We start from the raw sequence: 15,383 nt of genomic DNA on the forward strand, positions 1-15,383 counted from the left end.
TCCAATGATTCAATAAAATAAGTACTTCACATCTTCTCTCCGTGAGAGATTTTTTTTCATCTTTTATGTTCTTCTTCTTCTCCTTTTTTTTTTTTTTTTTTTTTTTTTGGTTTGTTTTTTGATCATGTGTTTCACTTCAGGGCAACCCAAAATAACCCCAGTGTGTTTGTGTCTTGTCTATTGCCTCTTTTCTACTCTCCACGGTTTCACAATCTCACTTCGCTCAGTTAGCCAATCAGAATTCAGCCCAAAAAATCATAAACATCCGGTTTACTTCCGCTTTCGCCTTCGTCTTTAAAAGTTGGCAAAAACGCACTGGTGAGTTTGATTTTAGATTTTGATTTACTTTTTGTTCTTATTGCTTAGTCCCGTTAATTCCGGGGTTTTATTGGGTCTGTTTCTACCGCGAAAATCACCGAAATTTGCCTCAACCAACTCCCTTTAAAAGTGTTTAAGACTCGTTATTTCCCTCGAAAAGACGTTGGTTTTATCGATTGTTATTAAGGGAATATTTCGGGGGGAAAGTTCTGTTTTCACAACATTTTGTTCACTTAAAAAAGGAAACCGTGGCTTACTTTGTGTATTTGTGGCGTTATAAATCAATTTTAAACCCATAAAAAATGTAAACAACTCAAAAACTACGTTTGACGCTTTTGAAGGGAATTTGGTTTCGTGAAACAAAATGCTGAAATCGATTTTCACGAGGATTAGAGGATAAAATATGTTGTTTTGTGGAACAGGTAGTGTTTATCTGGTGGTGAAAAGCATGGAAAGCAGATTTTCTAAAGATCTGTTCAGTTCTGTCCGATCATCAGTGCTGCGCCTTTAAACGTAACAACCACCAGAGGGCGACAAAACACTTCAGAGCTCAGCTCTGGGTCCTGAACCAGCTCCACTTTTTTTTTTAGACTGTGAATCCATAACATGTTAAAAGGTTATTACTCGTTATCTCAGAGGAAAATGTTTGACAACATTAAAATATAGTAAAATGTCTGACAATGTTCCCCTAAATGTAACACCTGCACATTCATGTCACAGAGCGAAGGGTGGCTGTGTGCTGGAAAATGTGCTTTAAAATCAGAGTATAAATCTATTATACACAATACAACTAAAGGAAAAAAAAATCTGGACCTCACTTATTTCTAAAGCTCTTAAATTAAAAAAAAAAGAAAAGTATTTATGATGTTTAGTCTAAAAAATGACGTAAAAACTAATAAGTACAGGGGTGTCAGTCATAACTAGATGAAAATATCATTTACAACCCGGGTTAGATAAATAAATTTGTGCTGCAGTGTTGAACAAAACTTTACTGTAGTGTTAAAGTGATGATTTCTTTAATAAGGAGAAAGTTTTCCCTTGTTGCTAGGTGCAGCAGCCTCTCTCAGCGTGCACTCTGATTGGCCCTCAGTCCATCACCTCGGGCCAATCAGAAACTAGTGCGTCCGCCATGAGAATCCATAATCTACCTCTTTTTTCTGTTGTCTATACTTTAAATTATTACAAATATTACGATTTATCATCGATAGTACGGATATAAAAACACAGGGGCGGTGTGTTTCCTTTTTCATTATATCTCTTTATAATCAACACGTTCATCCAGCTCAGAAAATGTGTTTATTTTTCTCGATGAACACACCGTCACCTGATAAAACGTTAGAACTGAACAGAACCGGTGGACGTGGGTCATTCTGAGCCCGCTTCCGGTTATTTTTGCCCTCATTTCAGAGTCAGTCTGACGGTTCTGTGCTGCGGGACACTCGCTGCCGTTACCGGTGGGTGTCTGTAATGGCGGGGCTGTCAAGGTAGACAAAAACAACAAGCAGGAAGCGTTTCCGGTTTTGGTGGAACGTTTACATTAATTTCAAAATAAAAGCTTGTAGAAAGAATAAATAAAGTCAGTTGATATACGCCTAAAGTGACACGATTTTCAGTCCTTTTGCTCGTTGCTTTAGATTGTGCGATCATTATTTTAATTAGCATTATTGCCAAACTATCAAATGTCTTTTTTATTATTAAATTGATCTAATTAAAAGTTGCAGTTTGCATCAAACAACTTCAGTCCTCAATTTTGTTTTGCTTCCATCAGATTATGTGACTGGATTTATTTTATTTTTTAGTATTTTGCGGATAAAAGCCATTAATTTTTTTTTTTAATTTATCTTTTTTTTTTTATTGTGAATGTTTTACTTGGTATTCCAGAGATGACTGACTCTGATCTTTGAATTCTAAAATTTAATTTCCCCCCACTGGAATTTAGAGATTTTTCCTTTATTGGGTTTTTGTCTTAAAGAAGTTGCTTCCTTTTTTGAATGGACTCAATTTTACGTATAAAAAAAAAAAAAAGAAAGAAAAAAAAGAAACGGGCTTTTATTTTGTTACCCAGAAAAGCGAGAAGGCGGAAGTGTCTCGTCCCGCGCCTCGCGAGCTTCACCTGCCGCTGGCGCTGATGGCGGCGGGGCTGGCGGAGGGTCGCACCGAGGCGGGAGAGCGAGAAGGCGGGGAACCGGAGAAACGGAGACAGCAGGCCCCGGCGGTACCGACCACTGACACACCGACCGACTAACACCATCTTCACCGAGAGGGAGAGCAGCGAGGCCGGCGGGCTGACACCGAGGAGGACGGACGGTTGGACTGAATGGTACGGTTGTTTTTGTTTATCTGTTACCGGGAGATTCTGCCGTTAACGTCGGCTGGAGGGTCCGTCTGCGGGCTGGTTAGCTGTGGATAAACACTTCAAACAATCATTCAGTCATTTCTGAGCGTAGTTAGTGGATAACGCGGCGTGGAAAGGTGCCACGCTGTGTTAATGTATGTGAGCTGTCAGGTTTCTGATGTAAATACACATGTGGCCTCGGTGTGATTTATTGTTCCCCATAGCGGGTTTATATAGGGGGTGGGGGGCAGGGCCAGCTCTCTGTGACGACCCAGCAAAATTAAATCTATCATTTCATTTATTTTTAAAACACATTTGATTCTATGTGAGAATTGTTATCACTTTGTAAACACTGCTGATTTCTGTAAGGCATGAAGTGTTTTTAAAAAATGATCATTTAAGACCAACAACAGGTTGATCTGAAGCTGGAGAGTCTAAAAACTGAGGGAACATTTCTCCCAGCCTCAGGGTGTGTGCTCTCCTTGGTCCTGAAGTGAATTTCTAACAGATTTGGATTACTGCCGTCTGTTCCTGAAGGGGAAGAATGAGCCGGCTGTTTAACCCTGGCTGGTGCTCTGCTGGTACTGATGTTTTTCCACCACTAACTCATCAGAAAATACAGATACATGAGCAAAATCTGGATTTCTTCTTTGAGTTAATATTTCTTAATTTAATATTTTGTTCAGAATCACACTATTATATTGTGACGAAAGAGATTTTAATTGTTGGGGATTAATGCAGCAACAGCCATCCTCTGTGGGGTCTTTCAAAAATCACATTAAATGAAGTTATTCAGGAAAAATATTCAATAATTTAGAATACATTTCTATAATAATGAAGTGGCAGAACAAATTTAGAAAAGTCCCAGATATACTTAATCTGTTAACCAGTGGAAAGGAATAAAAGTACAATAAAATTGTTGCAATCAGCCATTAGCCTTAGCGACATATAGAGCTGAAACGATTCCTCGAATGATTCGAGGATTACAAAAAATACTCGAGTAATTTTCTCCGCCTCGAGGAATCGTTTAATTTTAAAAAAAGATCAGAGAGTGGTGTTTTAAACAGAGCTGAGGCCATTTTAAGAGTTTTCAGACCCCTCAAGCTACCTCTTATACAAAATAGCAACTAGCAACAAATCTAGCTTCTTTTCTGGAGTTTGGAGACTAATGGGTCATTCTACGAAACGGGTGCCATTTGGGTCCGCAACATTTGATGAGATGTACAAGGCACAAAAAATGTGTCAAAGTGTGTTTACAAATTTTGGAGCTACCAAAGCAAGTGCTCTTATTGACATGCTGTATCAGAAAGTTCTATTTCTTAAAGGGAAAAAATTTCATTTGAAAAATAACTGCTCTTTAACTTAACAGAAATGTGTTTTATCCGATTACTCGATTAATCAATGGGATATTCAGTAGAATACTCGAATACTAAAATATTCGATAGCTGCAGCCCTAGCGACATACACTAATGGAACTTGAATGTGTGTGTCCATTATAACATCAAAGTGTATTGTGTTTACTTGGTAGGGTTTCCTACAAATTATACTCTAGTCCGCCATCATTAAATATGGTTGATCTTAATAGCATTATTATGTAAACACTGTTACGCTAACTAGCTAGCTAGTACATCTGCTAGCGCTTGACGTAGCACAAGAAATTTGCCTTGGACAAGATTTTTCAATTCTCACAAATACGTAAATAAAGCAGGAAGAGTGTTGAATTGCTCAAAACTTTATTCACTACGTCAACTTTACGTGTTTTCTTGTCTGCCGATGACTTCATTGGTCTTCAGTGAGAATGCAACTGTAGCAGTGTTTCTGACGCGCCATGTCGCAAAGTTTTACTTGTCGTTATCTCACACACACGAGTTGTGTCCTTGAAGGTCAGCTGCTAAAAAGGTCAAATTTGAAACCTGAAGTAACAACGCTCCCCCAGCAGGTGAGCCGTGCCACAGCCAGTGCAGGGTGGTCTACAGGTGCTCTTTTTTTTTTTTAGCAGCCTGCGTCACTCAGGAGCTGGACTGATGTAACAGTTTGTCAGTGTCTGTGTTTGCAGATGAGTCGGTGAAGTCTTACCTCGACATAATAACTTTTAAAAACACGTTTGAATTTATGCTAAATTTTCAGTACTGAGCTACAAATAATCTGTTTTAATTTGGCTTATTGCTACAGAGTGATAAAGTCTGAAAAGTGCCTCTGAGTATTACTCTCATATTCGCTCAGTGCAAAGGCTTTATTTTATAGACGCTCCTTGTGTGTGTGTGTGTGTGTGTGTGTGTGTGTGTGTGTGTGTGTGTGTGTGTGTGTGTGTGTGTGTGTGTGTGAAAGAGAGAGTGTGTGTGTCTCACAGCATTGCAGCAAGCAGCCAGAACTTGGCCTAGTAAGAGACATTTTACAGACCACCGGTGTACTGGACTGAACTCAGCTCCGAAACTGCAGCAGAGTGTGTGTGTGTGTGTGTGTGTGTGTGTGTGTGTGTGTGCTTGTTTGTCTATCATTAAGAGGTTGTTTGAGGGTAAAGACTCAGATCAAGTTTCAAGTCAGCCTCACAATAAATCTTTATACATTATATATAACTAAACATGTCTTGGTCCCATGTTTCCAGTCATGGACACAGACATGTCTTCATTAGTCAACAGCTGTAATTGTAGAAATCTGCTTTATTTGATTCCAATAAGGTGTAATTTGTGTTCAGAGTATTCAGTTTGATTTGAGGTTTGCTCAGGTAGATTAGGTGATGTCTTTACATGCGTCTACAGCTTCCTGAAAAGAACTCAGTTTGCTATAAGAAACTTAATGTTTTGTTGTTTATTATGGTTCCATATCACATCTCATTTTATCAATCAATATCAAAAGATTCAGATTTTCGTATCAGAGTTTCATATCTTCTTATATTGTTTCGTATCATTTCAAAAATCATTTGTATTGTATCAAATCTTATCGTACCGCATGATATCCGGTCGCTTCAGAACTTGTTATATTGTATAGTGTTAATATGTTTTGTTTATATCATACTGTGTCCTGTCATTTTGTAATGTATCGTATTTTATTGTTTAGTATTGTATCACATCATGTTGTATCGTGCCACTCCGCTGCGTATAATGTTTTGTTCTGTTACGCATCATATTGTATTGTTCCATTCCGTTCTGTTCCATATCATATCAAATCCTTTCGTTCTGTTACGCATCATATTGTATCGTTCCATTCCGTTCTGTTCCATTCCGTTCCGTTCCGTTCCATATCATATCAAATCATTTCGTTCTGTTACGCATCATATCGTATCGTTCCATTCCGTTCTGTTCCATTCCGTTCCGTTCCGTTCCATATCATATCAAATCATTTCGTTCTGTTACGCATCATATTGTATCGTTCCGTTCCGATCCGTTCTGTTCCATTCCGTTCTGTTCCGTTCCATATCATATCAAATCATTTCGTTATGTTACGCATCATATTGTATCGTTCCGTTCCGTTCTGTTCCATATTCTATCAAATCATTTCGTTCTGTTACGCATCATATTGTATCGTTCCGTTCCGTTCCGTTCCATATCATATCAAATTGTTTTGTTCCATTACGTATCATATTTTAGCTTGTCATTCCATTTCATGTCACATTACTTCCTGTTTCGTAAGCTATTGTGTTGTTCTCATATTGAATTGTTTCTTGTCCTATCATATCACTAGGAATGGGTACCAAATTAGGTACTTTTATAGGTACCGACCAAATTCCAGGAAAGAAAGTACAGGGTACCGACTCACATTAAATCAAAAGGTACCAAGTTTAGGTACCTAAATGCATCCCTGTGACTGTTAGGGAGTGAAAGAGTATGGGATTTTCCATGCTGGACATGAACACAGCGTTGCACGATTATCTGTTAAATTGAGAAAAAAAGGTTTTATTATTAAACATATTGATAATTTTTTTTACCACAAAAACACAAAAAAGTACCGAAAATTGGTACCATTGAGTATGGGTACCGATTGCCAGGTACCAGTACCCATCCCTACATACCACATTGTTTAATATCAATATCATAATATACTTTTTGTTTTAATTCAGTATTGTATCAAACAGTACCATGAATAGTATCAAGTATTGACCATCTCATGTCCTCTAACCCAAAGAGTTATATTAGTTCTTGGGTGATGAAAAGTTTTTATATTACAGGTAAAAAGACTTGTTTACAGTGTCCATATGTGTATTTGCCTTGTTCCAGGCGTCTCTTATGACCAAAGGGATTTGAGGGTTTAGTCCATGGAATAAACACAAAGTGTGAGTGATGCTACTCCAAATTATTCAACAACGCAAGTGCGTGTGTGTGTGTGTGTTTCAGAGTGAGAGGGGGCATTGTGTCGGCCTGTGGTTTGAGCCGGTGCAGTGATGAATATCAAACAGGCCTGTAGTAGTTTCTTCTGCGTGTGTGAGAGAGAGAGACGTACTGTTGTTCTGTTTATCAATAAACTATTGTCTCTCTCTCTTCCTCTCTTTCTCTCTTTGTCCCTCTCTTTCTCTCTTTACAGTTCAGGACCTTTTCTTGGCCCTCTTCCTGTCTCGCTCCACCAGCTGCAGCTCTCAGATTGAAGCTGCTGCAGTCAGAGTAGTCACCTGTTTGCTAGCAGAGACACAGAGTGCAGTTACAGTAGCTTTGGGGACTCTCTGAATGCGTTTTGGTGCTAACTGACCTGAAACAATAGCCTTAGCTTGTTCGCTTATTAGCCTGGCTGTTGCAGGGTCATCCGGGGGCACGATGCCTCGTATTCCCCTGAGCTGTGCCTGAATCTGTTTGTGTCGTTTTGCTGAGCTATGAGCTCAGTGTTTCTCTATCAGAGTGTACACATTGAAACTGCCTGGCTAGCTGCTGTTTCACTGTAAACCTTCAGAACGGTAGCATTAATAAAGGAGTCTCACCTGCACTGAAAATGTAGGTTTGGTTGAAGATAGTTGAAGGTATTAGTCACTAAATTAACTGAATCACAACCAGACACAATAATTCATTCAGAGGATAAATGAACTTAAAAAATGTAGTGTGAGTCAGACAAAGTTTACATCTTCTGCAGCTAACAGCTTGTTAGCTGTGAGCCAGGTAGCAGTGGCGCGGAGCTAACTCCGGGCAGAGCAGGGGTGTGATGGAGTACCACTCCGGTGGCAGCCTGCCCCTGCTGGGGAGACCGCGGTACTGCCCCGGGGCCAACGCTAATGGAGGGTACCTGTGTGAAACAGGACACTGCTGTGGAGAGACCGGCTGCTGCACCTACTACTACGAACTCTGGTGTAAGTAAGATGTTTCTGCGGCTTTCTAATTGGATAACAATATGATCCCTGTGAGAGCGTTCTTGGTTATCCTGTTGTGCAAATTTCCCATCAGCAACGTCAAACATGTTCAAACTTTATGATTTTCTTTGTCCTCTGTGTTCAGGGTTCTGGCTGCTGTGGACCGTCCTCATCCTGTTCAGCTGCTGCTGTGCATACAGACACCGCCGAGCCAAACTGAGAGTCCAGCAGCAGCAGAGACAACGAGAGATCAGCCTGTTGGCTTACCACGGAGCCAACTCCTACCCCTCCTCCATGCTGGACCTCAGTAAGACTCCTGCCTCAGGGCTAAAAGATGCTGAATTTAGGAATTTAATTCATTATGTGGACGCAGACACTATTTGACTTGCCACACTCTTTTCCAGGTTTTCTGGCGTCACTGAAACTGCCATCTTACGAGGAGGTGGCAGCTCAACCCTCCACCCCTCCTCCGCCGTACAGCTCAGTGTTTACTACCCCACGTTACCCACAACCGCCCCGCACAAGTGACCCCCATTTGCTCATGCAGCACGGCCCCCTGCTGCACCAGACGCTCAGCGATGGTCCGTCTTCTCTCAGCTCTGACAACAGGTAACAGCACCACTGGGAGTCGTGGTCTTAATGAAAAGTTACACCACCAGTACCACTGTTTTGGGATAAACATCAGGGATGTTCAGGAATCAGTGATGCTCGTCTTACCATTTAAAGACCTGACCATAAATAGATTGGTTTTCAGATGACTTGTATGACAACTCCTGGACTGTGGCAAAAACTTTGGCTGTGTGTGTCTTGCAGCTCCAGTTGTTCCTGTGACTCCTGCTGCCCCTCCTCACCATGTAGCTCCTCCTTATCTGCACCTGTCACATATGAGACCGACACAAGCCATGCCACCACGCCCAGCGAGGCGGCGCCCTTCACTCTCGATGTAACCATGGAGACTATTGCTGCTGCTGCAAACTGTTTGGAGGTAAATCAGACACGATTTGAGTCTGAGAGGACTGTTGCCGCTGTGGCCATTGACATCAGTGATGAAACTGCTTCCGGTGCACAGGAACCGATTGCCATGGACTCATCAGTTCCCAACCAGACTGTTACTGTGGCGCTTGTGACCAAGGCAGTGCCGCCTCACCCTCTGTCCTCTCCTGGATCTGAGACGGTCCCTCCTGTTGAGAGTTCATCCCCCATAAAGCTTGACCTAGCACCCTGTACCCAAATAGTCAGCACATGTAGCTCAAGTACACTCCCTAGTCCAGGTGTTGACTTAACACCATCCTCTAACCAAACTACCACTCAAACTACCAATTCACTGAAAACCACGTTAATGACAGACCCCTCTACCCCAACAGCCCACAGCCCAGACATCCCTTCAGCCACCCAAACCCTGAGAATCCCTGATCTTACAAGAACTTTTGATACTGGTCCGAGTAGCTTAACGCCAGACCCATCCCCAGATGGGGAAAGAATGTCAACCCTCATAGCAGACCCCTCTGGTCCCCCAACCCTGGACCCAAATCCTAGCCTTGGGGTGAGCGCAGCACCTCCAGACCTTACCCTAACTCCAACCCCCCAACCTCCAAATGCAACACCCTCCAACCTCACCCAAGCTTCAAGCCCAGCACCCACAGATGTGACCCAACCTTCAAGCACAATGCATTCAGACCTTAACCAAGCTCCAGAAGCAGTACCAACAAAATTTACTCAAGATCCAGACTCACCCTCTCCAAACTTTTCTCAAGCTTCAGCCCCATTGCCTGCAAAACTTGCCCAAGATCCAGATCCAGTACTTTCAGAACTTATCCCCGTGTCAGCCCTTGTTACACAAGCTCCAGATGCAATAACTGAAAATACAAAACTAGTATCAACAAACCTTACCCCTTCTCCAGACCAGCCACTAAAAACTGTTACCCAAGCCCTAGACCTGGTACCTCCAAATCCTACCTTAGTGCCAAATTCTCAGCCTCAAATCCCAGTAGTCCTAGACTGCGAACCTAACCCAGTCCTAACTCCAGATCCTTCAGAGTCAAACGTTACCCTAGCCACAGATGCAGCTCAAACTTCACTGACTTTTGCCTATTGCCAGATTTCAGAACTGTCACCTGGGCCGAGTCCAGCTTTGGGTATCACAAGCCCAAGCTCAGACTTGCCCCACCTCCCAGAGCCTGTTGCTGTTATTGGATCTCTAGTAGATCCAGCAGCCAGTTCTGGTTCCTCTCTAGTCCTGCCTTTACCGTCAGGGTCAGACCTTGTTTCTCACTCACCGTCAAACATCCAGGCTGGTCTAAGTGCTGGTTCTGGGTCTTGCTTCACTGTTGGTTCCTTATCAAGTCCTCCATCCTCTAATGTTCCAGTTCTTACTTTTCTAACACAAGAAGCCTCCTCTTCCTCCTGCCCAGCCATAACCGTAGAATCAGAGTTCTCTTTTGATCCCCCTATGATCGGTTCACCATCGTTTCCCTCACCCAGATCACTTCCTTCTCCCTCGTCCTGTTCTTCAACTCCTGTCCTGTCCCCTTCCTTTAACCCTGCCCCAGCTTTACTCCTGGACCCCCTCACTGCTCTACACTCGTCCAACAGGGGCGGGTCCTCCTCTGGCCATGCTTCCTCCCTTTCCCCTTCACCTCGGGCTACTCAGTCTCCCCCCAAACAGACTCTGTTTTCCCCCTGTGTGGACATCTTTGAACCAGGACCTCCCAGCTGGGCAGACGGAGAGGAGCAAGATCATGAAAACAACTACGACGAGGAAGATGAGGACATGGGAGCGGACGAGAGCCAGTACAGACATCGACGACTCACAGGGGACTCTGGGATTGAGGTGTGCAGGTGTCGGATGGAGGAGGGGGACGAGGAAGAGGAGGATGAAGAGGAGAAAAGAACGGAGGATGGCAGGAGGGGAGGAGGAGGAGAGAGAGATAAAAAAGTCAGTGGAAATACAAATCTCCACGACAGCGTGGACTGCCCTGCCAGAAGTCAGATTACCACCGAGGAAGGACTTTTACTTTGCAACACAACATCCACCACGACACCACCGTCTGACGACAGCAGCAAAGTCATCGTGATGGAGACCGTTTGATCGACTGAAGAAGATCAAACCAAGACAAGAGGAGAACTAAAAATGAATGTCAAAATCCACCCATCCAGACCTTTTTTTAGATTGTCCTGAAACTGTGGAGGTCATCGTGTCTGATGATGGTTTTCAACAGTTTGCTGATCAAGGATTGAGGTTCTGCAAGAACATGGCAAAGTTTGATCCACAGAAGTTTTACCAGCCGAGGATATAAGGATTTCCACCTCCCATTAAGTTTACATCCAACTTCAAGTGTCGTTAGAAAGAAAGGAATTCATAAGGAAAGTCTAGATCTGTTCAAGAGTGCTAGTTTAGGCCACTTATTGATGCTGTCTGTAGATTTATTCTGTGATGTTCTTCATCAAAGTTCAAAGTCCTAGAAAGCATATTTAGTTGGTGAGGTTTAGGTAAAGCAGGGGACAGTCTGGGCTCTTGTTCTACCCTCCAAATATTGTGAATCTCTACTAAATAACAGAAAGTCCAAGTGACCCAACCCCAGAGGAAACCCAGTTCTTCTAGTTTGTAGATTTTTGTTATACTCCCGCAAACCTCTGTAGTCAAATCTGTACTTAGAAATATGTTGTCATGCCAGTTTATCATGTTAGCGTTGTGAAAACCGTAAAACCAAGAGATGGTGATAGGAATGATCGGAAGTAAGTAGTTTCCCCGTTGTCTTAACAGAAAACTATACCGATTAACTGAACAGCCGAAAGAAAAGATAACTCTCACAAAATAGTCTGTTAAGCACAAGTTATCTCACACCCCTGAAGCTCACACCAAGCTACCAGATGAAACCTGTCATCTGTGACTGTTTACATTCAGGTAGTAGAGCATTATAGCAACAGACATTAATCAGAGCTCCAGCTCCGGCAAGAAGGGGGAGGTTGTCTGAGGCTTAGGCACAACTTCAGACTGAATTTTTAGACGTACAGTGAAAAAAAAAATAGCAAAATAAATGTGCACACCCCCTATTCACGATCACGTGGAATAGGAATCAGGATTTTACAAAAGAATAAAACCTTTCCAGGAAGTGTTCATATAAGACTTTGCTCAAGTTATCAAAGGCATCATCATATGTTTGCTAACACCGCAGTTATACAACAAGTCCTGAGTGGTACGATGACGTTTGCACTCGAAAATCAAACTTTTTCTAAATTTCCATCCCACATGGCACACGGTCATCCGAGTTTCTTTGCTACCCCTGGATAAACGACGTGCTACTTCCTACATCAGTTTCCAGAAAAGAAGAACTTTGTCGAGCTGACGTTAAGCAGAGGACACCTTGCTTGTCATGAGTGATGACGGGGATTTGGAAACGTGCAAATTGGCTGTTTTGGAAACAAGAGTTCACAGTAGGAGGATGATTCACTCTGAATGACAGAGGGAAGACTGATTCATTAATTGGTGGGGACGTATTTATGGAGCAGTCTGTCAGGGGAGCGGAATTAAGTGGGTAGTTTATGAAATAGGAGATGGCTTCTCAGATTTGATGCGTTGAAGGCGACTCGATCCTGTATGGATAACTTTATCAGGTTTCTGTGCGTCAGTCTCTCAGCAGAGAAAAGCTTCTGCATTAACCAGAACCAACAATGGGCACTTTAAGACCGAAACAAAGCAGCAAACAAAGCCAGACGAGAACACGTCATGGTTCCTGTCTTTGTGTCTCTCCCTGAATTTGAGGTCACATAAAACAATACGTGGAAGACATCACACAATCTACATTCAGCTCCAGTTTAGGTCCTGAAAGCAAACACAAATGTTGGACACGGGCGCAAAATGGATGGACTTCTTTCCATCATTTCCATCATTTACAAAAAAAACCCTTCCCTGTAAAGGAACTGGAGAAAAACGGATTCAGCTTGTAATAAATGAAGATGTTTGTCCTCTCAGACTGGTGGACAAGTTGATATTTTGTGACAAGAAGACATAAAAGTAGACTATATTTTGTCAATGACTGAGAGTTATTAACATTTGTGTATTTCAAATCACCGTAGATACTGAGATTAGCAGTTAGCAATATTTTTCATCAGAAAGGATGAGTATGTTGAAGAAAACTTGGCTAGTTGAGGAAGATAGCGGCTCTGTTTGGTTAAATATTTTCATGTATTTTTGGACCCCATACACTCATCGTGGACATGTGAGGTTTCAACCAACAACAGCTGTCAAAGACTTGAGGGTGATGCCGTGTTACAGAGACAAATCAATTCTAACACACGTCACGGAGGTATGCCATCACTCATTTGTACCTTTCACTTCTCAAAGTCAAAGATTTTTTTTAAAAAAGCATCGCAACAATGTCCACGATAATCACCCCACAACAATACTTTTACAAACGTCATGACATTTCTCTATGGACAGAGTTTCATTTACATCTACCGCCTGTTTCAACAGAATAACTCACCGTGATGTTGTAGCAGGATGCCTCCATGTACATGGGACAAAAATATAACGTAGAAGTGTAAAAGCAACACGTTTCTTTCATTTTCTGTCGAGTTTTCTTATCCTACAAAGTGCACTTGTTTTTTGCTGTTAATGTAAGCTGTGTTAGAAAGTTTTACAAATGTGTGTTGTCTAAACCACACGTTGGGCAGTGTTGGAAAAGACACCAGAGTAAAGTCCGAGCTGAAGCCAACTGAAGTGTGCAGTGACATCAGATTGTACAACAACCAGAACTCCTCTGTAAAGTTCATAGGGTGGTTGTAGGAGTGACGGACACGGTGTTGCTGGGGAAGTGGCCACTGGACGATTGTCACCTTTGACCCGGCCTTCTCCACTGGAAAGAGTCTGGTTGATGGATCCTCGAACCCTGCGTCAATGCTGCATTACAACACGGACTTCATGTACCTGATCACCCATTCTTACACGGGATGATGGGTACACCATGGCTGACAGAGGTAACCACTGGGACACCCATGATGAACACAGCCATGACACACCTCATGACAAAAGCAATGTCCTGACACAGAAAGGACTCAGTTGCAGCAGAAGAAAGGACAGATTCTTTGTCACACTTTGCTACATCGGGTGTTTGGAGACTGCCATAAGTCGTAGCCATCCATTTGGACACAACACCTCACGATTGAAGCCCAACAGGAACGGAATATGATCCAAACTCATGATTTTGAACCTGATCTCAGAATCTGGTTGTGAGCAGATGTGGACTTCAGTCGGCTCAAGCTGGTTGAATTCGTCCCAGACCTTGTTTGAAATTTATACGATTGAACTCAGGCCACAGTTGGATCTGCTGACTGAGGCTTACGGTTTTGAAGCAGCGAGATGCCCTCCTGGAGAAGAGCTTAAGGGTGAAACCGATCCGTCGATGTTGTGGTTGATGGTGTTTTATGTTTACCTGAACCAATAGGGTTGTATATCTCATGGTTACAGAGTGCCATTTCTACTTGACAACTGTTACTACTTAGCATTAGATAGAGCTGTTCTTGCTCTGCGTGGATGTGGACTTTTGACCAGAGTGACTGTGGAAAATCTGTCCGAAACATGTCTGTGACTTGGGTTTCCAAATGCTTTGTAGCCCTGAGATCAGCCAAGTGAAGGGAAACTCAGGTGGTTATGATAAGACATCTCATTTTTCATTATTTAAACCAAGTATTCCACTTTCACCAGGATTTCGTTGACATGCCATGATGCAAAATAACACTGGTGTTTTGGTGCACATCATTAGAAAAGAACCATAGACCCTCGAAAGACTTTGTAGGGCAAAGAGAGCTGATATTAGAGTCGGCCAAACATTTGGAAACCTTCTCTGTAATCTTACTTTGAGGAATCCATTCAGTTAAACCTTGGCAAGTTTTTCATGAAGTTGTGGTGGGTAGACAGTCCTCTCTGACAGAAGAGATAACCGACTGGATTCACATCATCAGATCAGAAGTCAGGCAATGGGAGCTTCTTCCATCTCTTGGACTGAGATGTGAACCCAGTCGACTCTTGGTTTTGGCCTCATTGGGTGTTCACCATTTTTCTCTTTGATCACTCTTCACCTGTGTTCTCAAACAAAGTTAACAGATTAAACCGTTCTATGTTCTTTCTACCGTAGGAGCCTGTTCCTCTGTCTAAAGGATGTTTTTATCTTGCTCTTTTCTCTTCTGTCCTTCCTGTTTGCATGGGGTTTCTGTCGGAGGAGTCCAGGGAAGCACAGGAGAGATAAGTCTCTGAAGTCCCTTAATATTACAATGATGATAACAATGCTAATTATTAGTATCACTACATTAATACTGAGTGTGTATGTGTGGATGTATGTGAGTGATTAAACTAAACCAGCCTGTTCTAAAAGTGTGTGAAGATATACTGAATAAAACTGTCAAATCTACCACCTGTCTCTTCGTTTCTGGAGCAAAGTCACATTTATTCAACTTTTACAGGAA

At 42.4% G+C, this 15,383-nt stretch overlaps 1 protein-coding gene across 1 annotated transcript; it reads left to right on the top strand.

Moving 5' to 3' along the window:
* Window positions 1-250: 250 nt before the first annotated feature.
* Window positions 251-15,341, top strand: LOC141811086 (uncharacterized). The gene is made up of 6 exons (XM_074698987.1): window positions 251-318; window positions 2,384-2,638; window positions 7,172-7,922; window positions 8,068-8,229; window positions 8,327-8,531; window positions 8,736-15,341. Exons 3-6 carry the CDS (start codon window positions 7,778-7,780, stop codon window positions 11,008-11,010), a joined length of 2,787 nt encoding a protein of 928 aa, XP_074555088.1. The 5' UTR covers window positions 251-318; window positions 2,384-2,638; window positions 7,172-7,777; the 3' UTR covers window positions 11,011-15,341.
* Window positions 15,342-15,383: the final 42 nt, after the last annotated feature.

Source organism: Halichoeres trimaculatus, unplaced genomic scaffold, assembly GCF_033239565.1.
Source record: "Halichoeres trimaculatus isolate MK-OKI-2021-1 unplaced genomic scaffold, fHalTri1.1 fHalTri1_scaffold_22, whole genome shotgun sequence".
In the NCBI taxonomy this organism is placed as follows: domain Eukaryota; kingdom Metazoa; phylum Chordata; class Actinopteri; order Labriformes; family Labridae; genus Halichoeres; species Halichoeres trimaculatus.